A 25,354-nucleotide genomic window follows, 5' to 3' on the forward strand; every position below is an offset into this window, starting at 1 on the left:
TTCATAATCATTTCTGCACTGCTGATATGTTTAAAATTTATATCTATATTGTCAAAACATTGCTGTTCCCAGTGGAGAGGTGGTGGTGAGACTAAATAAAAAAATATATGCTAATGAATACAAAAAAATACAAGAAAAGGGACTAGAGAATTGTATGAAATATCAATTATTAAAACAGTTATTAAAACAGTTATTCATAGTTAAATTTTAAAGAAATATGCACCGTTAAATCCTCTGTTGCTCTCTTAAAATGTGACAAAAAAATATATTAACCAATGCAAAAAAAAGTACCATAAAATATAATAAAAATAAACCATGACAGTGTACCTTAAAGAGGTGTTTTTTAATATCTGAAATTGAAATGAAAAATATAATAAAAATCAAGAAAGCAGACAGTGGAAGGGTGGTGGTTAGAAAAAATATGTACGCTATGTGTTATAAAGAGAGAACACATATATATATATATATATATATATATATATATATATATATATATATATATATATAAAATAAACAGTAATAATGAACCTCAAAAAGGTTTTTTTATTATAAGCAGCATACAATTGATTCAAGCTACAAAAACAATTAGTTCAGAAGATGAAAACTGTCACACATTTGAACAACTGTACATAAATAATGATAATAATAATAAAAAAGTGGGAAAAAATAAATAAATGGTTACGATACACTCCATTGAACTGGCAGAGTTGGCAAGACAACAAGATGATTAGAAATGGTGTAAAATGTGTGGCATTTGAGGCAGAGCAGAGATATTGATTGGCCACGTTTATGTGCCGGTACAGGGCATAATTTGTTTTTCCTGGAAATGCGCAATGATGGATGGCTCCACTTGAGTGACTAAGCCTTAAAGCAAAGACCACTTCCCCTCCCACAAGGTCACCTTGCCTGACCAAAAATGGATTTTTGCACACTACTATTTCTTTATGAGCCATATTGAATGAAGTCGCTCGCTGGAAATCATGTTTGATGGTCGTGTCAGGCGCGTCTGTTGGTTGCACGCAATCCCAAGTAGCCCGCACAGAGATCGTCAAATAAAGGTATCAGACGACAGTATTGATTCGGGATGGATTTCGCACGCTCTAGCTGAGACGCAGAGGAGTTCAAAGAATATACTAAGGTCTCTGAGAAAAAAAAGGGATAGATAAATAAATAGATTATGCTGAGATGCTTTATTGTGTTTCATGGTTTTCTCAGCGGAAGTGTGAGAGATCAAATAAACTTGCTTCAACTGAAGCGGTTCCTGTCCGTTCCTCTAAATGCGACCGTATGTCATCCTGGTTTTAAAGCTTATGGTGGCCTTGAAGGTGTCTAGTGCTAAACACATAAAGCCTCAATCATTACAGTAATACCAACGATATTTTTCAATGTTATCGGCAAGGTTTGAGCACTGAAAGGCCAGAGGATTAAATAGAGAGCTTAGGCTTTTTTTTTTTTTTTTTCTACTGTTCCAAAACATAGTGAGATGCCAGAGAGGGTTTTTTCCAAAAGGTAGTTCATGTTTATTTATGCTAGTGCTGGCCAATGATTAATTGCACGCATATGCAGCGTATATTTAGAAAAAATTTACATGTATGCATTTATAAAAATGTATTTTATATATAAATGTATTTCACATGTAAGCATTTTTCTTAAACATGCGTATACATAATAAATGTACACAACAAACACACATATATTACGTACACAAAAACATTTATTTCGGATGCGATTAATTGTTGCCCAGTGCTAATTTATACATAATTAACCTAATTTCACCCAAATTTTAATTCAGTCTTAATTAAGTCTATAAATCTGAAATAGGTCTGCCAAACAGAATTATAAATAAAACACGTTTATAATAAATTAATTTGAATTTCATTCAAAACTAAGCTAAAAATGTGTGTTGTATTTACTTATTAATTTAGGCTACCATTTAATTTTTTTCTACTTATTATATTTTAATTCAATGTTTTACCTGTTATTTCTATGTAATTATTTGTGAGATTTACAAGCAATTTCTACACATTTCTCCTAGTGTATTGTCGAAAAATGCTAACATACTCCATCGAAATCGATAAAAACAAGCAGCTCACTACAGTTTGGAACAAAGTGTGCTCTCGTGAACACAGATTAATGGACCGTTACTATAAACAAAAGCAATTAAAAAGAACGTAAAGCCAACAAACAAAGCGCACACTGCACTAACTCATACAATATATAATTCTTTTGACAGATAAAGGGCCACCGGGTCGATTGAAAGAAATGAAAGATATTAAACCTTCGCCAATCGATCCGGCTGTATTTTTTAGACAGCTCTTTCGACGCTGCATCGTTTCGTGCTTCACCATAAACTAAACTAAAATAATAAAACCGCTGCCAATTCAATCGCTAGGCTGAAGAGGGCAGAGCGTATCGTACCACTCATCATGAATACAGCGCGTGGTAATATTTCCTGTGAACGCGCCAATCCATTTCCATTGTGCCGTTGGTTCTCTTTGAGGCTGTCAGATGAGGTCATTTCCCCTGTCTCACAGCTCTTTATCTTGTGTCAGGGGCCATCGGAAGTGCGGGACACCTGGGTGATGAATATGGACTCACATGAACGATTCATCTTCCCGCCACCTCAGGTTTTTCATCAACGACGGCATTTTTAACTCAGACTCACAGAAACAGCCCCACCCAGATAGCACAGAGTGAGCTACGGCTTCCACAAACCGTCCGAGAAATCTGATGACCGATTCTTACGAACTGCACCAAATACACACCAACACTTCCACACTCTAAAAGTTCATTTCTAAAGTCCATTTCAAATCAGTGACAAAACAGAGAGAGAGAGAGAGAGAGAGAGAGAGAGAGAGAGAGAGAGAGAGAGAGAGAGAGAGAAAGAAAACAAACACTACTTCTAATATCTTCTGTTTACTGTAATTATGGTATGCTGATTTCTTCTGCAGTTCAAATAAGCATTAACATATATTGTTACAATATATATGCACTAATTCTGGTCTTTACGCTGCCTGTCTCTCTTTTTTAGTTTAGTGTAACACATTACATATTCTGTAATGCATATTGATTTGTGTATCCCAGCAATATTTTCTGCAACACTCTTGCAAAATAGGGCCACCTGACTTCTCTGAAAGACACTAATAAAGGGTGTGTTCCCATCACTTTAATTATTTTTATTCTACTTTTACAAAATGATAAATACCAAATGGTGTGTTTTTGGCTTTTATTCGATTTATAAAGGGACTGTAAACTATTATTTATTTATGCTAGGCTATTATTGCACTATTATTGTGTTATTTTATGCAACTTTATTTTTATTTCAAATGAAATAAAATATTTACACTTTATTTTAATGGGTCCATAATACAGAGTAATTACCTAGTAAAGTACTTTGAAGTAGCATGTAATTGAAAAATGTATTTACCCTGTAAGTAAGTTATGGTAACACTTGTTAACTATTAACTATTGACTTTTCCCTCAATTTATTCTTAATTTGCTGCTTATTAATAGCTAGTAAGGTAGTGGTTAGGTTTAGTTATTGGGTAGGATTAGGGATGTAGAATAAGGTGAATTAAAAGATATGCATATTACTAGAATATTAGCCAATTATTTGTGCTAATTAGGCACGTTAATAACCAATTAATGTTACATAAGTTATGCTTACAGTTAGTAATTATATACATGTAGTAGGCAGCTACTGTCACATATATTTACCAGACCACTTATGTACAACATCTGAAGTGGATCGAAACCTTCCATTAAAGCTAAAAAACTAAAACCAAAAAGTATTCTAATCCTAGGACAACTCTGAACTTTTTTTTTTTGGATCTTCTTCAAATGTTGCCTACTATAGTTATCGTTCCTGACCTTCCTCGGGTGTGACGGTATTGAATTTAACGCAGATAAAAACAAAGCTGTGTAAAGAAACATCTGAGATCAAGTCATTTTCACAAATAGCTTTCAAAATGGAGTCTTTTTTTACTCTGAGGGTTGTTTCAGAAAGACATTCCGTCGACTGAACAATTGGTATGTTGTCAAACACCAGTATAATCCACTGAACTCGGCTTCTTCTCTCTCGTTTTTTAAAAACCTGTCAAAACACTACGCTGACTAAGATTTACAGTAATCGTTCTTGGTGTGAACAAGCCCTTAAACCTTAAAAAGCTTGTTCAAACCTCCAACCCAAGGTTAGCACCGCTAATTAAAATAAAAGAAGTCATTCGCCATCCAGGAAGTCATTTCATAATTCTAGTCAAAGCAACACCTCGCTTAATTAAATCACAGAACATTTCCTGTTACTTAAGCCCACACTTGGCCTTCTATCCATCTCTAATGCGTTTCCCTCTCTCTCTCTCTCTCTCTTTGGCGAGACGTATTGTCTGAGTAACACTACATTGGACACAAGATAGCTGAAGGTGCGCCTTTGCTTTTGTTGCCATCTTAATTGATGGTGTGGCTCAGACGTGTTCTCCTGTTTCTAATGGAGTGAGGAGAACACAGCTTTGATGAAGTCTCGCTAGCAGGGGCGTGAAGCGTCCTCCTCCTCTTTCCTCTCCAGCAAAGACAGAGAAAAAGATGCTCCTTAATTACCGAGATTCTGTTCATGTCAGACACACATGAGGGAAAACAAATCCATCCCTCCAGCATGTTATTTGTGTATCTGTCGTTTAATTTATATATTTATGAAACAAATGTTGGACATGGAGGAAAAAAGAAATAATGCCGATGGGTATCATTTAAAATGTGCGCAGCAATATTTTATGTTAACCCTGGTAATTAACGTTGTGGGAAAACAGAAATCGCTTTGTTGTGCAACTAGGCAATTTGTAAAAGCCCTTTAGAAGTTTTAGCATATGAAACGAGAATCTTCGCTTTCGCGTGAACAGATACGGCGATGAAAGCGCCAAGCTATATGGAGATGACATAGCATGCCGGCCATCAAGGCCCTCAGCCGAGAAAATGACAGGCACCTTCGGTAAATCCTGAGGGAATTCATTAGGAAGCGAGTAGCACAGCTCCTTCAAAAGCCATTTGTGAACGTCTCATGGAGTTTGAGAGCTGACTGCTTGGCTTTAAGGAACTAAAAGAATCCTGGATGAAACGAGGCCGTTTAAACTTATGAATAAACAGCTTCGTTCTCAGACGGTACTTCGCACTCGTCTAGCGGATACTGGCAAATTCCTTTAAGCAATATTCATTTGCCACGAGTTCATTTAACAGCCAATGGAGCTTCTAACCAGTCATTTATTACCGCAGCTCAATCAACGTGATTGCACAGTGTGTCCAAATTAATAAGCAAAGACTTGGAATGCGAGGGGCAACTTGCAATTTGGTGTTTGTTTAGCTGTATAGCTGCTCGAAAGAGGCAACAAATGCATCTCATTTATACACAAGCTCTTGTCTAATGCAATAACACTTCGCTCACTTTTAATCTCAATTTAGAGGCCAAGGGCAAACATGTCTGCCATTGCTAAATATACTATGACTAAAAGCATTTTGATGATCACTGGCCTCCTTCACTGGAACCACTAAATTAGTGTAAGATTCAGTTGGATTGAATCATGTTCTAGGGGCTTTTCTGGGGACGGATGCGTTCGTACGGTGTATTCAAATTTAATATGAAGTATAAAATATTTTATTTATACAGTACTTTTCAAGATACCTGCACACGCCTTAAAAGAGATCATTCAAATGCACATAACTCTGCAGAAAAAGGTTTCTGGAAAAGAACAAATTTTACTTTTGAGTGATAAACTATTTTTGGTGCACTGTACAATCTCAAGGCAAAACCAGACGAGAACCACTGTTACAAATTCGAACCTAAATACTAACCACGACCACGGCGATGCATTACAAAACAAATTCATTGTTCTCTATTACAGACTACAAAGCAAAACGCTGCAAAATCAGTTGTAACAAAAAGCATGACTAACAAATAAATGATTACAATTCGTTAAGTGGAAGCGTATTTATAAATAATATAATTTGACCTTTCAAAGGGCAAGTGATTGCAATGGAATAATTAAAGACCAAATGTGTCATTAAATCGTAGCCGTTTCAAATATCAGTTCATTTATGCAGTATGAGAATAAACCAAAAAAACTAATCTTACCTCAAGGACACATTTTGATGATTTCAGTAGCTCTAGTTTTTAAATTAAAGTATATATATATATATATATATGTGTGTGTGTGTGTGTGTGTGTGTGTGTGTGTAGTATTAAATACTTGAACACTGAATATTTCACAGTTGTATGATTAAAATATAAAGTCAAAATCACACTTTATGCTTAAAAATAATAACAGCTTGTCTTTAAACTGAACATGTCTCTTGTGAAAAGAAAACGATTCTTAATTTGCAACGTCTTGCAGTCTCCAATCACCAAAAAAAAAGAAAGAAATTGCGAATAAGGAACACGTGAGAATACATTTTCCTAAAATATTTACTCAGAACCGAGGGTGCTATATAATAATGCATTATTCAAATATTAAAATTGTACGAGACGTTCTGGAACAAAACAGACTAGCGGCCGCGTTCGTTCCTAAGTAAACCATTACTGCCACCTAGCGTCGAACAGCGTCACGTCCGGTCTGTTTCGTACTAACACAGACATTAAAGGCTCATTATTAAGGCTCCGTATTCCGTCTGTGTAGCAAAATGGCCCGTCACATGTCGCTACGGCTCTTTCAGACGAGACATTTCTGATTATAGCACTGAACGAGCTTTCGCGTGCCTAAGAATAGCAACAAGAATTGGCGCGCTCCCATAAAAAAAAAAGCTCGTCCTCGGAGTTCCTTCCGCGGCAGATATTCTTCCAGACTGACAAAGCTGACACGCACACATCACTCTCTCTGCATTATTCAATTAAGTCCATCCCTATCTTCGCTAACATGCTTTTGATTCACTGCTGCCTCTCACAAAAATACGAGTTGTCAAAGAAGCAGGCTAGCGTACTATTATGCATGTCAGTCTTCAATCTCTGGAAGGTCAACTGTGTTGTTCTTGAGGCAGAGGGGAGGAAAGCAATCACAGTCATATCACATTCTCGCCGAGGCTCTTTCTGCGTCTATAGGGATGGTGTTTATCTCCACCGGCTCCAGATAACACCTTTTATTGTGGCAGTGATGTCAAAAGAATGGCATCATTATGACTATAGAATAAAGACGAACTGCTCGTGGTGGAAGTGCAATGTTGCTGATTGATTCTGGTTCTCGGGGGCTTTTTAGATGGATTTGATTCAGGACGACCTGCGATGCAAAGGGTCGGCCGAAGAGGTCAAGCAATTTGTGATGTACCCGTGCACTGTTATCATATTTTTACTCCCACGTTTTACATAATCAGATCTGATTAATTCCATGAGTTCAGTGAAGTGATTGCTGACTTGAACTTTAAAGGGCTGTTATGAACAGACTGTTATTGTGTGTCTCTCTTGTAGTTATGAGTTTCATGGCACCTTCAATCAGATCTTTACTAATGTGACCTCTGTGAAAACAACACCCAAATGTCACACTTAACAGTTATTATTGTAACACAATATAGTGACACCACAGAAGCATCATTTTCTTTGAATGCCATTTGAAATGACATTTTGATGTTTATTATCAGGCTATTATTATTATTATTGACGATATGTGGTTTAAGCCACTGTAGCTTTAGGCAGCTATTATGTACTGACTACATTTCATAAATGACCAAAATATGTGACAGTTTAAATGACATTTGTATATATATATATATATATATATATATATATATATATATATATATATATATATATATATATATATATATATATATATATATATATATATATATATATATATATATATATATATATATATATATATATATATTTATTTATTTATTTATTTATTTTTTTTTTTATGCCACTTGAAAATACATTTAAAAAGGGTTCCAACTTTTTGGAGCCACTGGTGCTTTTCTCATAGTTATTATTCATAAATAATTGGCAAATAAATGACAAAAATATATAATTAAATAAAAATGTAATTTAATATTTATTTTATTATTATTATTACAATAAAGAAAATGACAAATAAATATATATTTTAAATATGTATTAAATACCAAAAATATACATGCAAATGTTTCTATTAAAAAATGCTAAATAAATATTAAGGAACATTTTACCAGCATCAAAATGCAGAGAATCACACGTACCTTTGTTGTCTTCAAACAGGTCTTCAGAACATGAATACAGTGTGTGTGTGTGTGTGTGTGTGTGTGTGTGTGTGTACTTACGTAGGAGCTTTCGTGCAACCAAATTCTGTCGGTGTTTGTGTAACGTTTGCTTATGTAGATTACAGCGTGCTCAATTAATCTTTCATAGAGCGAGTCCATGCGATCCTTTAAACTGTCTAAACCAGTGAGCCAAAGAGTGACCGGAACAAAAGAAAGAGAGAACGTGGAAACTGCACGGGACGGAGGGTGACTTACGGTCATTACACTGCGTCCCGGTGTAGGAGGTCATTGAGCAGTCGCAGGTGTAGTTCTCCCATTGCTGGATGCAGATCCCCATGTTGGCACAGGAGTCTTCTTGGCATGTAGTGCTAGGACCTACGGTGGCAAAGCAGAGCAATGTAATACTGGGGGCAAACGTCCCGTCATGCTGTTAAGGTGCCATGCAGGTGTGTGTAACAGTACACATGCAGTTTGGGTTAGTAGAGGTACTCAAAAAAACATCCCGAAAGCTGTCGAACAAACGTGGCATTCCCTATAAACGACTGGATTTTAGTAATAAACATCATACTCCAGACATATTCAACATGGCTTGTTACAGATTTAGATTCAGACACGGGGGCCAAGCATGAACTTTCTCACATCTGCACAGAGGAACAAAGGTCAATGACAACATTTAATAGCGAGATGTGTACACAGTCCAGTAGGTACTATTGTTACACACGTTAAGAACAATAGTGTGCACACCAGCCACGTGCAATCGAGTTGAGCGTGTTCCAAACACATCTTGTGTTTTGGCACACTTGGGTTCATTTTGAGGGAATGCAGCAAGAACAATAGAGCTCATTACCCAATTCAGAGCAAGAGGGCGAATGCATTCCCCCTGAATTAACCGTGTAAACAAGATAATTGCAAATAAATTGGCTTTGAGTGCATTTTTTTTTTTCGTGTGAAATACAACTGCGAAAAACAAGAGGTTAACCACAAACATAAACTTTAGTTTAACAAAGGGGAAGAAAAGAAGGCTAAAAGCGCATTTACTGTGCAACGCAAAGTGCAACTTCAGTAATACGTAAAAGATCAACATAAAATGATTCACCCCAGTTTGTTGGCCGTCAAAACCGCTGATAGGATTTCAAATGGAAAAAATCGGAGAGAGGCCATGCTTCAAGATAGTTCTCTCCGATTTCTCCATTCACATCATTCAGGATTATCGTTAACTTATTTTCGTGGGATGCGGTCAAATGTTGCGTTACGAAAACTGGCCGTATTAAGACAGCATTAGGGTATTTTTGGTTTGGGATTCTGCGCGGATTTACATAATTCCACTTAAACAAATTTCATTAGAGAATAGTCATTTTAATAAGAGTGCTGATAAGGGTTATTGAAATTATGCAGTGCATTGTCACATTTACATTATAAAACGCGGGTCAAAAATTTGGCAGCAGTAAGATTTTTTTATGTTTTCTAAGAGGAGTCATATATAGTGAATATAGCAATAGTGTGACTATTTACTATTTTTTAAAAAATGTTAAAAAGCAATTTATTCCTGTGATGGCAAAGATGAATTTCCAATTTTCCTCAAGATTTGTTAATTAAAAGAAAGTTCAAAAGAACAGCATTAAGCTGAAATATTTTGTAACAATGTAAATGTCCAGTGTTTACTGTCACAACGCACTGAATACAGTATATATAATTCAGTATATTTTGTTTAAACATTTAAAAAATGGAAATCTTAATTGTCTTATCACAGTATCACAGAAAAGTGAAGTCGAGATCAAATACAATATAATAAAATGCATATATGCAATGTAAAATGTATTAATAATAAGTCCCTTCTATAATATAGCAAATAGCATAAATAAAAAAGGTGACTTTAACTCTTTCTCCAAACCCAGTTTCTAATCTCTTATCAGCACATTCATTTGTTTTATTTATGTTTATTTTGATTCATTTGAATAATTTGCATGCACTGCATAACAGCAACAACCCTGCAGTTCACGGAGTCGCATTAAGTTTAAAATGTTAGTGACTTCATATACATGATTTACCCTCAGCTGTGACGATATTCACTTCAACAGCAAGAACTCTTATTCGCGATGTCACCTAAATAATAAAGCGGGAATCACATCTGTTTGAGTTTACGCGCTCTGTGGGACGCTATCTGAGTTTAAAGTCTACAGTAGCGTGCCGACATTTCCAGATGGATTTTCATGCTAATTCTATTAATTATTTTGCTAATCATATTGCTGTTCAGTGCATTTAAAGACAAGGCGAGAAGTAACCCATGGTGAGATACTTAATGGATTCTCCTAAGCCAGATTCCTCTCTCAGCTGAACGTCGTTAGCTTAAAAAAAGCAACAAGACAAGATACAGCAAAACAGGACACGGGGACTTAATTATACAGGAGGGCTCATGTTTTATTAATGCAGACTCTCAGTTGCAATCATTACTTTTCTCACTTTGCAAGTCTCGCGACCTTCGGGTAAAAGCACAAGGGCATTTTCTTTTAGAAAGAAGTGAACCATTTTATACCAAGACATTGTTACAGTGAACCAGCTAGTGTCCGCTTTATGTCTGGGTATTGGGAAGAGTACAAAACAAATCGGCACAAGACAAAACAGCAGCTTTCAGCCGAGCTCAGAATGGAATTGAACCTTATATACCTTGTAGATCTGCTTTGGTGAAACCAACTTTGTTAAGCAAGAAACAGAAAAGCGAAAACAATCAAACAGGTAAGAAAGTGGTCGATGGCTTCTGTTAATAAAGCAATGGCTTTACTAACAGGACATGCTTTACCATTCTTAGGAAGGGTTTGCACTCTTGAGTCACTGCACCATGGGTTAGAAATTATAAGAATAGTCATGAAACCGATGGGTTGATTCAGCATGGCTGGGTTGGAAGAAAAAAAAAAAAAAGAAAACTAATGGCACTCAGTGAAAGTAGCCTATTTAGTTGCCCAAAAGCGCTACAAGTAAATTAAAGCTGCAGTTTGCTGATGAAATTGTGACTGAAAAATGATCTCATTTACAGTTTAAATATATCCAGCCAATAAACATGCAGAAAAATCAGGCTTCGTTTGCATATTCCATTCTAGTCCGCTGTTCCGACAGCAAAAACGTTTAAATGGCTTTCAGTGCACGATGTGGGCATGGTAATGTGCTAATGCTAACGTAAATCAACAGAAACTGCTTAGACTGTATTAAGCAAGCGGTTAGAGAGAGGGGGGACATTTTAATGATGTTGCGTTCTGTGAAAACAAAATGTTCCCCTGCATCGCTGCAGCATGTAATCGAGCCCTCGCCTTCCTAAGCACAGGTGCATCATTGCCATCTGGTGGATGAAAAGCTTCATTACAACAGAATGGCGCATTCATTGCCATATGAACCAGCAAAGGATTCTGTTGCCATTGTGGAGCCATTCCATACACGGCTTACAGTTTTACTGTGCACAAACAGTACAGTACAGAGAGTGATGTGTCTTTCATGCTGGGCTGTGAACATAAAAACCTACTCACGTTCACTTTTGGATGCTGTGCGGGAGAGATAAACGTAAAACACACACACACACAAAGTTGTTCTATTCATGTATGAAATGAAGAACTGAATTCAAATGGTGTTGGGCATGTCTGCTTTTAAAACATCCGGCAAAAACATCTTAAAGACGTGCCTTTAAGCAGGTCGGCTATCAGACGGTCTGGTGCTAACGTTAGCCTATGTCCCGAAAATATGTGGAATTACGTTTAAATCGATTATTTTCTTTGGATATCACAATAGGGCTTTTCACTCTTGAAATAGGTCATATCCTGATTTACCATTCACACTGTTCATAATTTACCCGGGGTTAACAATTAATTCATAAGAATACGTTTCTACGTTCGTAACCGGGTTGCCACATCTATGAAACAAACTCCGACCAAACTGCTAAACAAAACTAGCTCAAATGTGTTTTGCTTCACCTTCTTTAGGGCTCCCCTCCGTCAAACACGTTCCGGAAAGATTACTTTAACCAGCGCGCTTTAAAACGAGATTAAAAGTATCCCAGTCGCGTGGTAAAAACCGGGGACTTGGCAACCCTGATTACTAAATCGCGAATTAACTTTCTCGCGACCTGTTAGCAAGGTCTTTGTCATAACTGTTCATCTTATTATTGCCGACTTTACTATAAAGTTTTTCATGAACTCCAATTCAAATATTTTGCTTCAATATTTCACATTTTCCCATTAAATGCGGAAACGACTAAACGCGCTAATTAGCTTCTAGCCATGAAAACTGTAAAAAGCGCATCATCAGCAGTGCTAACCCTTTAATATAACCCCGGGTAAAAAAAGCTCTGCAAATCCCGTGAAACATACCTTCATCCGGGTAACAATAGAGGTTTACAACTATAACCCAGGACTACCGGCAGTGTGAAAAGCCCGCGCTTATATGTAGGTCCTGAAAGCTTACAACAATTTAAGGGCAGCTATAGAAAGTTGTTTTATGGAGTGCAACGCTGATATTGAAGGGAAACAAAAACGTTTAATTGTTTTAAATTGTGTACACTTTGACATTAAACCATTAAATGTGCATTATTCTTTTAGAGGAAAAAACATTTAAGACCTGTGGTGTGTCCATAAACTAGTATCCTTTTGTCTTTGAAAAACAGTATCAGGCTTATGTGTTTATCAAGCATGCTGACATTGACATTTCAATCTCACGCAATGGACTCAAGCAACAAAATGTGAAGATGATACAACAAAAGACCAAACGATTTAGATAGATACGATTTTATTCTTGGTTCAACAACATGTAAACGTAACATGTAGGATACTCAACATAAAGGGAGGCTTGTTCAAGACAACAGTGAGATGGATGATGGAACTGTGATGGACAATTAATTTTGTAATGGATGTACAGGTTATATAAATGCTTGTACACAAAAGTTTTACACAAACAAGACTATAACAAATAAAAAAAAGAACAAGAGAACATTGAGAACAAAAAAGTGAAAGGCCAAAATAATCAAATCAACCAAACAAATAATGTCAAGAAAACAAAGACATTAACATGCACTGAAATATGGCAGAGATCTCATGTACATAAGAAAATGGATATTAGCAATGAGTAAGTGAAGAAATATTCTTTGTATGGATCTAAAGTGATCTGTGTTCTGATCTTTTGGACATATTTGGCATTTAACATACAATCATTTTCTATGATTGAAGCTTTGATGCTGGTTATATGACCATAATATCTGCACTTTCATTTTACTGAAACCTGGCTACCGATAAAATGTGTCAAATTCTTAAATCTGTATTTCTAAAATAGTTTTTGTTTCGTATTCTAATCAGTCAGATGCACAAATGCATGTAATTATATCACAATATTCAAATGTTACGTTTATTTCACTTCCTTTCAAAATAAATATTCAAAAGAAAAATAATATTATATATACACTACCATTTAAAAGCCCGGGGTCGTTAAGATTTTATGTTTTTATGATTTTATGTATCTTATGCTCATCAAGCCTGCATTATTTGATCAGAAATAGATTAAAAACCTTTAAATAAAATTTTTTTGAATATTATTACGATTGAAAATAGCTGTTTAAATATATAAAATTTTCCGATACGAAAATATTTTTAGCATTAATTGCTTATTATTTACTGTCACTGCTTATTAATTTAATGCATCCCTGCTTAATAAAAGTATTCAAATCTAAAATAAATAAAAAAACAAGCCTTTTCTGAGCCCAAACTTTTGAATGGTAGTGTACATACTATACTACAAAACATTTTTTCATGTGTCATGTTAATAGCTGCCCATATTCGTTTTATTTTTAATGGTTTAAGGTCAAAACACATCAGATCAAATGCATAAAGTTCCATCTTGACTCAAAATACTGCAATGTAAATATTCCCTCTGTAGGTCGGTTTGTAAAAATGTCACTAATTCATACAAACAAAGACTTGGCTGATCCTAGCATGACCAATGTGGCCAATAAGAATATTAATAAGCCAGTGGGCTCAACAGAGAGCTGACTGGGTGAGAGATGAGACAAGCAGGGTGAGAAAGATGGAGTGATGGCTCAGTGAGGTGGAGGTGGAACTACTGTTTGCATTCATGAGAAAGAACGGGCTCCTCGAGTTAGAGTTGTTAGAGGGTGTACCTTCGCATCCTCGCTCGATCTGACCGCTGCGGAACAAAGCGTCGTTTATGAGGTCGGGAAGGCGTCCATTCAGGTCCACAGATGCCAGGCAACCCTTAAAACCATCCCTAGAGGCCACAAGTTTCGGCAGGCTGTTATACATGTTAGGCCCCAATCCAGCGATGTAGAGGTCACCTGAGCAGAACGTAGATACAACAGATGCCCAGGTAAATAAAGTAGCTATAAGACTGTGAATTGGGGGCAGGAGAATATATGAATTTTAGCTGGTTGCGTACCTTTGAGGTCCAGATTTTTAGCGCCATTGACGACTTGACTCACTGCCTTGGCATCGACTTTGAGCGTGTGGACGTTACTGTTGTCTCTAGTGATGACAACGTTGTGCCACTGGTTGTCATGGAGAGCTCGCTCACTGTTGCCCTTGATTACATTGGGCCCGTTCCCGAGATCAAACACGTAATGTATGTACCTAAAACACAGAAGAGTGAAGTTCGGTTTACAGGGAGAGTTTAAAGGCCATTTCATATGCCATATTAATTTGAGATATTCTAATTAGAATTAAATCAACAGGGCCAACAATTTAGTTTAAATTTTTATGCTTTTTACTTTTATAAATTTTAAATGATACCAGAGATTGAAAAATATCTTCAATATCATTGATACAAGTACAAGTTTTTAATAATTATTAAATTTTTTAACAATAATAGCTACATCTTGTCACTATAATTGTGAATATTATTATACTTATTTTTATGTATTACTCTATTCTCTAAATGATTGCAAATATACAGTATTTTAGCTTGTTTTTAGCTGACTTATTTAAATATCACATTAAATAATTCCTTTTCCTGTGAATACTGTTCTGGCCTACTAAATAATGCAATTTCTAAATTAATTTAAAGTAAATTAACTGAAGTTAACTTAAATAATAATAGTTAAATTATAGGTCTATCTCTAAGCACAATAATTAAATAAAAATCAAATACTTTAGTTATTTTAGTTTTTTTACTTATACTGTTTTAGCCTACTGAGTTATTGTAGGTAGTTTTTCTGGCATTAATCTTAAAGAACTGATTATCGTGTTTGACTGTAAATATCAGTCAAAAATTGTAGTCAAACCAATTATCAGTCTATGTCTACATTCTTACAAAGCAAGAAAAAATATATATTTCTGCTTATAGACTTGCCTCGATTACTGTATGCTATGATTCAGTCCCTAAAATGCCAGATTTCTTCTTCATAAGTCTTACTTAAACCAGCTTTTTACCTTGTAAACAAGATAAAAAAACTAAATAAAGTGAGCATTCTTCAAAAGGCTTACCCTTTCACCAGCTCTACAGCGATGAAATCGCTTCCATCCCCGCTGTTGAAGAGGATGAATCCATCTGGAGAGGTTGTCTTGAACTGGAAGAAAAGGTGCATGGATGTGTAAGCCTGCAAGGTCGCTAGACTCAGGTAACTGCTCTTTGACTTGAACGTCACGGGGTCTGCGATGATGGAGCGCATGCCAAAGCGAGCGTTGAGCTCGCAGTAGTCAATATCGCCGTTCTTGCACAGGTCGATGTAGAGCATGCCATTGAACTTGAGGCTCTGCAGGTGACCGATGAAACTGGAAGGGATCATGGAGACGAAGCGGCGCTCGGTCATCACGCCGGTCTCGATGTTGTGAAACTCTAACCGAGTGTGATCGCCCACCATCTGACCTACAAACCACAGCAGGTTGGAAAGGAAAACAAGAAAAAAGATGCTGCTATACTACACCCTTAAACAATATTATACTGCTGTACAAGCATAAAAATGGTACCATAAACCAAACCCTGAGTCAGCGTGAACCAAAAATATGCATTTTATTGCTGTGAAACACTAAAGTATTGTTGGAATGAGAACTGAACTGAAGAAACATTGTAAATGATGTTTTCCACAAATTACCAAACCACACAATCTGTATCTAAAGAGTGACTAGAACTAGTAACTTTCACATACTTATTTCTTCTTTCTTAAACTTGTTTCCAGCATTAAAATTGCTTAATTGCACACTTGAATTATATATAGCTTCTCAATTAAAATAACACATTAAGAATTGTGTTGTCTTTCAGGGTAGTACCTTCTGCTACGTCATCGTCAACCGTTAGCTTGTAGCTTTTGCCCCTCCGGATCACACGCACAGTATGCCATTCATTATCATTGAGTTTTTGTCCGGCATACAGTGTCTCTGGTCCTTTGCCTGAGAACGACGGTCATGAAACGTTAATGCCAACCTGAATTGTCTCTGACCAAACCTTTGCTTTCATTGAGAATTTGCTTTAAATTTGTGTGGCAAATCAGGTTAAATTTATCCTTTTTTTCCAGTTGAGATGATTAACACAATTGAAAAAGCAGAGGTTTGGTGCAGATGTTTTTTTTAATATTACATAAAAACATAAGCTTTAACAATAAACTAAAATTGTTAGCCAATTTAGTTTTCTCTGTTTTTCACAAGAACATAAAAACATAATCCTGAGCTTATAAATGGCTTTTACTCATAAAAGGTCTTGATACACCACTCAAGGACAAAGTTTTTGTGATTATGTAACTATGAGCAAAACCGGAGTGTGGGACAGGGCTCCTTTGGCAGAAAGGAATGTAATATGGGAAACTTTAAAAAGTCAATCTTTTTACAATTTCGTTTGGTAACACGAGTGATACAGAAATCAAATGCTTCACCTTTAAAGTCAGAATCGGAGTTAATTTACAAAAAAAGCAATACATTCTTTATGATGTAATACATTTGAGGAGTTAAGTAGTCACAGAGAAGAGCAGTGAGGTGTTTTGGATTCAGCTCAAAGCATAGCACACTCCACATCCCTCAAAATCTCTTGGCTCTTGGGAAATTGTGTTATGTACCTACCAGCATGCAGTTATCGGTAGTTCCTGAGAAAGAATATTACCTTCCACCCTCTTCAGCACCGACATAAATGTGTTTTGACCGATGATGCTCACAATCTGCCATCGTTCACACAATTTATCATGTCTATTAGATCATTCCTGCACCGAAGCAAAAACAATACCTAGTGCTCTGTAACCTACTGAATAATTGCGACTTAGTTTTCATTCTGAAAGGGTAACATTGTCCTTTTCAGAATTTCGAAACATAATAACTAAGCAGAACAACTATTAAAAACCATACAAGCAATTATCGCATTTTGAAAGCATAAAATTCTCGGCTCGGCTTACCAGGGTTACACTAATGCACAAATCTTTCTGAACAGATTCCGCTGCTCTATGCAGGTAATAATCTTAGAGCTTTTAAAATGCAGGTCTTGTAACAGGAGCTTAAGAACTAATAGCTCTGATAAGTACATCATTATAATTAGTGGCATTATATTAATCTGAATGATGGAAAGTGTGAACTGGTGCAGGTAAAGGGATGAGACTGATCTAGCGTGATGTGAATGTTTGCTAGTTGGTACTCAATCAGAATGACTGATGAAGGCATAGTTGTGGGTTACTGGTTTTCTTAGTATTTCCAGCAGGGCCAGGCTCTCAAGTAGATCATCACCACTCATCATTTGGCACAAACACTTTGGACTCTAACGTAACGTACAGTACAGTCATTGTAAGGATAGTCACATGGAATCCAGTTTGTAACCTTTTTATGATCAGAGCACTGTAAGGATAGTATTTAAACAATCACATTATAAACAGCATATGAAACAACTCTAACACACGCAACTATTGCATGCAGATATCAAAATCCATAAGGCATGCACACCATCTTTGAGTCATTACTTACAGCCAAAATAAGAATGCTGCAATTACACATTCTTACCTTTCAAAATGGGAAAATTAGCTGGTCCATAGTTATTCGTGTGTGTGTGTGTGTGTGTATATATATATATATATATATATATATATATATATATATATATATATATATATATATATATATATATATAATGTTTGGTTTTTATATGATATCCATCAAAACATTGTCATTGAGAGAATTCAAGACCTACTTTTTGAGTAAAAGCAGTGTTTTTGCCAAAACTGTACAATACTTTTGTTTCTTTTTTTACTAATAGCATAATTGCACAAAAAAGTCAAGTAACTAAATAAAATAGCATAGTATTGAACAAAGACATTTTTCAATTTCTTAGAAGGAAAATTCCAAGAACTTGGAACTACTCATCTGAATGTGCATCTTTAGCATCATTTTAGTTTTAAGAATCATGTATTGCGCCATACATTACTGAGCTTAAAATTAATTGCAGTAGTTTGACTTAAAATACAACCAACCCAGCAAACATATCGACCAACAAACAGAAACATGACACAACCATATTGCATTATATTTGTAAGAAATTAGATGCCATTATAAAGATCTAACATTTCTGATTTTACGTTCTCTATATGCAAATGTATTACAATTTATTTGCAGGAAAAAAGGTTGATATGTGGTGACTTTAAACGCTGTACAATCTTTAGTTACTGCAACATAAAAAGATGGCAAACCTGTCCCTAAATTCAATGATTTAACATAAAATGTACTCTTTCGTGCACAATAATATTTCATATCAGGCATGCACTACTTTAAACTTAAATACTGCATTCCTTACTAAAGGCAGTAAAAACAAAGTAGTTTAAAATATGCCATCAACCTTAAACTACAAATTAAGACCTTTCTATAAAAGATCCTAATAGGGTAGGGTAAGAAATAGATTGACATGACAGCTAAATTACAGGCCATCAAAACAAGCCATGATTATTAAGTCACCACCAGCTAGAATCGTGGTAATCGTGATTGGAGAGATGCATCAACTGACCCTTTCACTAGACGCAAACTTTTCTTGACTAAATGGAGGAAAAGGTACAAGACATTTGTTTCAACAAGAGAATCATTAGGAGCAAAATGAAACTTGAGTGTTAACTTACTGGAGTTACAGTTTATCCTGATACAGTCTAGATGGGGGAAAATAAGTGACAGATGAAATTGCATCCTTCAAGGTTACAGCTGCAGACATCCAAAAACAATAATTCCACCCTTCCGGGGACGTCCACATGCAAAGAGGCGGCCATTTTTATTATTATTATTATTATTATTATTATTATAATTAATGAATGAATTACAATTTCATGAAAAGTCACTGGATTAGCTGCAACTGCAAGATAATGTTTATGAATAAAATACTTTTTGTGATTATTTTGCTTATATTTTACAATACAAATAATTGCATTGTAAGCAGTGTTTATTTTATAAAACTATAAAATGGCCACTTGGAGCTCTCCAACCACAAAGACTATTCAACCCAGAGCTTTATTTTATTTTATTAAAACTATGCTTTTAATTCTCAGACCTATCTGAGGTCCTGCCCCGTAGAAATCACACCAGCTCATTAGCTAAATATGCTTTAATAGCTTAAATACATTTAGCAAGAAGTTGGTGTTAGGGCGTTTTTCTTAAATACTGATCTGGAAAATACGATTTTGATGGCGTCGTGCTCTGGGTTGGGCTCTGTGTGGCTGGATTTACCATGTGTCGTCAACCGCAACAGAAAAGTGGGAGCAAACAGCCTCGATCCAATAAGCACCAGCACCATGCAGTGGCCTCTGTACCTCCAGCTAGATCTTCCTGAGATCTGACCACTCAAATGAGCCCTTAATATACTACAATCTCTAACATATTATTAATTGTTTGTAAACGTAAAGTGGTAGAGGTCTGCGTCGTACTAAAAGTTAAATAACCTTGTTTTTTGGAAGCTATATACATACTGTATAAGCTATATACATACTGTATGTATTTGATTGTGTTTTATGGCTGACAGGCTGTCAGATCATTCCAGATGATTTCTCTGTGTATGCAGTCATAAGACATTCTTGTCTCTTTCAGTATGCTTACAGTGTGTGGGCTATGTTTGTCTCTACTATGGTTGAGCTGTCACAGAAGATCAGTCCTGCTGTCAAACCTCAGGCTGTTTCCTGCAGTGAGGTGTGAGTTGTGTCACTTCCTTTAATGATGACACTGTGACTTAATGACCAGTTAGGGTCTCTCATCTCTCGTGTAAAGGTAATGGTGTCGGATCGAGGATTGAGAGGTGCTACCAGCTGCAGGTGAAGCTGAGAGCTCTGTTCTCGGGCTGTTTGCCGACCGGGCCGCAGGCTAAGGGCCTTTGAAGGGGTGAATACCATCTTTTGACAAAGCATGGAGAATGTGTGTCAGAGAACTGGACAGGGAGGGAGAGGTGACGGTGGTTAAAAGGAAGTGATGTAACAGAAAGGAAATACCAACCAAAGCACAAATGTGGTACGACTGGAACCAACTGAGACAGAACATGAGGTTTGTCAGAAAAGAGTTACTGAAGACATTGTCAAGTAGAAAAGATGACAGGAATTAGTGTTAAGTTGACAATCAGAAAGTCACAACACTTGGATTGGAATCATAAAAAGGAATTACCTATCATTTTGAAAGTTGACATTAAATAAAAAAATGCTATGCTGTTATGCAGTGCTGTGACTGTCTCAAAGGAGTTTTTGTCTTCACTATGACAATGATCATGGTTAATATATTAAAAATGCACCAAACATTGCGTCCGTTAGGCCTGGGCAGTATGGTGGTACTATATATGTGACAGAAATGTTGAAATTTTGTAGTAACGTTATAACGATTATTGATATAAGTGGGCAAGATTTGTTTTATGTTATTTACAAGTTGAGAGAAATGGATAAATTTGTAGTCATTTTCAAGTAGCATGACCTAAAAGATGCTAAATTATATCAAATTACAGATTAACTGCTTATGGCTAAATAAAAGAAGTCAAATGATGTGCGATTACAATGTGAGATTATTTAAAGGGGTCATATGACGATGCTAAAATCATCTTCACGACATGGCGGTGGCGGCAACAATAGTGCAGTGACAATAAAAGTTACAAGTTCTTAGCGCATACGTTTGGTCACACGGTGATGTAGACATGTGGAGTTTTAACTTTTAGAAAGAATATTTCTGTGGTTTTGAGACAACTTTACGGATCTTATCTTTGCAGGAACAGCTTGTAACACTCCAAAACGACATGAAATCGTGTCATATGACCCCTTTAATCAGAATTTACAGTATGTGTTGTATAATATAATTTTATTATAATATTTCATGTTTTTACCTGAATTATATTATGCAGCTAATGCTCCTCAGAGTCCTTCGGTTCTTATAAACAAATGTATCTTTTGATTTGCATCCATGAAGTTCAAAATAAAAGTACAAGGTACCCTTTTTTACTTTTCTATATACAGTATATAATTGTATTGTGATATATAATATTATATTACTTGTACAGTGATATAATATCATACCACCCATCCCTAACATCAATTAGTAGCCAAAATTTGAATTTAGCGTCAATTACTTTACTAAGAAAAACAATCAATTCAAACTGAACTCAATCAAATGTCTGGTGAACCATGCAAATAAAGAAAAACAATAAAGCAACATCTTAATATATCTTATTAATTAATGTAATGATGGAAGAGGCAGGGGAGGGTGGGGCTGGAATGATGGACAGATAGGAAGAAAGAGAAAAAGAAGAAGCACTGCATCCTGAAGGGAGGGGGTTTTATACAATACCTAAGTTGACCGTGAGTTTGACGCGACTGCCGTCCAGCTCTAGCCGAAGAGTATCGGCGGAGTCGCGTGAGGTGGTGGCCATGAGCAGGCCGTATGCCCGCTGAGACATGAAGCGAAGGGAAACGTCCTCCGCTTCAGTGTGCATCACGGTAGGCATCACCACTTTCATGTACATGCTCCCGTCATAGCTCAAGATGGATGCCTCTGTAAACAAAGGAAGATTTAGACAAGTTATAATAAAAAAAATCGTAAAATAATGATTTTTTTTGTCCTTTCGGATTAGGAAACTTCAAATTGCAGCACTAAATAATTCTAAAACATTAAAACACAACAAAAACCAACAGTCTGCACATTAATGTTGATGGCTTGCAAACGGAAAAGCGTGACTAAAAGCACACAGCGTTAACACAATCTACATGAGACTCCCACAAGTTTCTATTAACTGGCTCAACAGGTAAATGAACAGATCTCTCCTGCCATGGGAAATGCTGAAGACATCTGCACTTTTCAGCAAGCTGCCACACAGACGGCCAGTCAGGCACACTGCTAAGACGGGACTGATGGATGTGGCGATGCCCTTTCTCCCCAGCCTCAGCCTCTGACTGTCATTCAACGCACTGCTGGCTGGAAAACACTCCATATGAAAGTATTAGAAAAATCAGCCGGGCATAAAATGTCTGCTTTGGCTCTGGAGCATGTAGACGTGCAGGAGAAAGAAAGACATAAATCACAGCTATAGGCTGCGCTTTCCGAGCAGGGATTTTATAGAAGAAATTAATGAGGCCACGTAAAAAAAAAAAAACCTTTAGCAGCACAACATGATTTTTATCTTTTGTTGCAATAGTCAATGAAGGTCAAAATTTGGTTGCTTCAGACAGATAAAAATAATAAAACACTACCAGATATTTTTTTCTTAATAGAAATTATTGCTTTTATAAACACTGCTCGATCTCAATCCTGAAAAAAATTATGATGTTTCGACAGAAATATTAATGAGCATAACCATTAACATTGACCATACTAAGATATGGTTTTTGCTAACCAAATCAACATATTAGGAGGATCTTGTGACATTGACAACTGGAGTAATAATGATGACTATTTAACTTTGCCATCACAGTAATACATTTCATATTTAAAATATGAACAAAATTGAGTTATTTAAAATTGCATAATACTAATATTTCATGGTATACATTTTTATTGTATTTTTATCAAATAAAGTCATCCTTGTTGAGTATAAGCAACTTTTTAATTAGGTTGTGTGACAAATCAGACACAAATCGATTGTATAATACTAACTGTATAATACTTATCTTATTATAATACTATAATAAAAAAAAAAAAATTATAATGCTAATTGAATAATACTAGTGCTGTCAAACAATTAACCGTGATTAATCACATCCAAAATAAATGTTTTTGTCTACATAATATATGTATATGTACTGTGTATATTTATTACGTATATAGAAATACACACACATATAGTATATAGTATATATTTAAACTAATATACATATAAATATATTTATATTCTTATATTTTATATATAAATATATTTAATACAGAAACATAACATTTTTCTTGAATATATAATATAATACAAATATTTTTATATATTTTTATAAACATATGCATGCTTTAAAAGACTTCTTCCAAAAGCATTTTAAATATTTTTGGTAAAAATAAAACTAAATTACAAATAAAACAAATAAAAAAATTAAAACTGGGCAAACTGTCACAGGTTGCATGACAAAAACACAGCATAGCATATAATTACCCATCAAACTCTAGTGTATCTTTTATTGAAAACTACTATTATAACAATAGATAATATGTCATTTCCCTGTGCAGCCAGGGAACCATGGTGCATCTAGAATGGATGAATCGTATTGATTGGTTTTGAAATGTTTCTCAGAATGTTAAAACCAAACCTATGACCTTTAATAAATTTTGAGTGGCTCAATTCTCTCTGGTCTCAGAAAACCTTCTTAAAAATACATATACTAGAAATACATACACTAAAAAATAAAAACGTAAATACAACGATCACACATTTCAAAAGAGAAGATCGACAACAGATGCTCATTTAATCCTGAGCTTTGCGTGCGTTTCATCCTGAACACATGCATCCTAAATATCGACGCATAGAAACGCTGACAAAGTCTACAATTACACAGTGATCAATATGTTATTATGTGCGATTAGTTGCTTTTCAGTCCTCGCTGGGGCCCCCGCCAATTTTAATTTTACACACGGCATACTAAGCAGAGAGCGGGAGAGAGAAACCGAGGTTGAGCTGCCATCACTGAAGACAGCGAGAAGAGAAACAGATAAGTGGGACTAACCTCTAGACAGTATCTGACGATTAACTCTGAGTGAAAGCAAATCAAAATGATTTTGTATCAACGTTATTGAGCAGCGGGCTGATGCGAGTGGACAGAAACACGCCGTGGAGGATGTGACGAGAGTGACTGGGGAATAAGGCACCAGAGATCTTCACAGGGTGGCAGTGTTTCTCAATAAGGGGCCGATGTTACACAACAGCATCCGGCAGCCATCTTGAGAGACTCGCTTATGAGATTTGATATGCCGCTGTTTCCTCTCAAAGCATCTCATAAATCCGTCTCAGGACACGTGAGGGCACTCATTCACTGTATTCACCGGCAAAACCTCTCTTTTAGATTTGCAGGCTGGAATAATTAATGCAGATCATGTGGCTGTATAAAAATGCAGCGCACATCTGACATTTCGGTATATTAATTAAGCCTTGCTTTTGTTTTCCTGGGTAAATAATGAACACAGAACTTATTCAATCACATGCCCGAGTGAAACACGGTTCATGAAAGTCAAATGAGCTGCAAAAAGCATTACTCGTGGGAGAGGCTAATTCAATAAATAAAGGGCTTTAACTGACATTCCATCTGACTAATTGATGACTGAATAGATGGAATGTTTAATCAGAATTTTTTTTCTCTCTCTGTGCAGCATCTGAACGTTTGGATACAGTATGTATTATTTTTCACAAACAAATCTTTCATGCATTTATGCTTTTGAGCATTCATGCACATTCAAGTGGATATGCTAGTCAGATTTCAAGTGTCCTGTAGTGTCACGCTATACTCCAGTCGAAAACATTTTTGTAATTATTTTAGGATTATTATAGATGTGGTTTTTACTTCATACTTTTGGAGAGCCAACAAATCACTTGTTACACCGTGGGACTATTTACTGTAAGTGAACCAGAGAGAAAAAAAAATCATAAAATAAGCAGCATACGTTAAAAATATAAATAAATAAAATAAAAGTACATTTATTGTACAAAAATTATTTACAAGCATGCATGAGCGTCTACTTACAAGGTCCAAAAGACTCTTGCCAAACATACATATATACATAAAGGTGAA

At 35.8% G+C, this 25,354-nt stretch overlaps 1 protein-coding gene across 31 annotated transcripts in view; it reads right to left on the bottom strand.

Moving 5' to 3' along the window:
* Nucleotides 1-25,354, bottom strand: part of nrxn3a (neurexin 3a) — a 277,248-nt gene that overhangs the window by 183,800 nt on the left and 68,094 nt on the right. For 11 of the 31 annotated variants that reach the window (XR_006253012.1, XM_043262595.1, XM_043262574.1 and 8 more), the window contains 9 exons: nucleotides 21,945-22,148; nucleotides 19,262-19,288; nucleotides 16,455-16,574; nucleotides 15,672-16,053; nucleotides 14,629-14,819; nucleotides 14,354-14,527; nucleotides 11,721-11,735; nucleotides 10,870-10,896; nucleotides 8,461-8,580 (listed from right to left, as the gene is read on the bottom strand). Coding sequence is in view for 30 of the 31 variants with exons in the window: in XM_043262595.1 (XP_043118530.1) it covers nucleotides 8,461-8,580; nucleotides 10,870-10,896; nucleotides 11,721-11,735; nucleotides 14,354-14,527; nucleotides 14,629-14,819; nucleotides 15,672-16,053; nucleotides 16,455-16,574; nucleotides 19,262-19,288; nucleotides 21,945-22,148 (1,260 nt within the window). In the remaining variant the exon portion in view is untranslated. The remainder of the gene's footprint in view (nucleotides 1-8,460; nucleotides 8,581-10,869; nucleotides 10,897-11,720; nucleotides 11,736-14,353; nucleotides 14,528-14,628; nucleotides 14,820-15,671; nucleotides 16,054-16,454; nucleotides 16,575-19,261; nucleotides 19,289-21,944; nucleotides 22,149-25,354) is intronic. The other 20 variants (XM_043262605.1, XM_043262604.1, XM_043262582.1 and 17 more) reach the window with 6 other exon arrangements.

This window comes from Puntigrus tetrazona, chromosome 17, assembly GCF_018831695.1.
Source record: "Puntigrus tetrazona isolate hp1 chromosome 17, ASM1883169v1, whole genome shotgun sequence".
In the NCBI taxonomy this organism is placed as follows: Eukaryota; Metazoa; Chordata; class Actinopteri; order Cypriniformes; family Cyprinidae; genus Puntigrus; species Puntigrus tetrazona.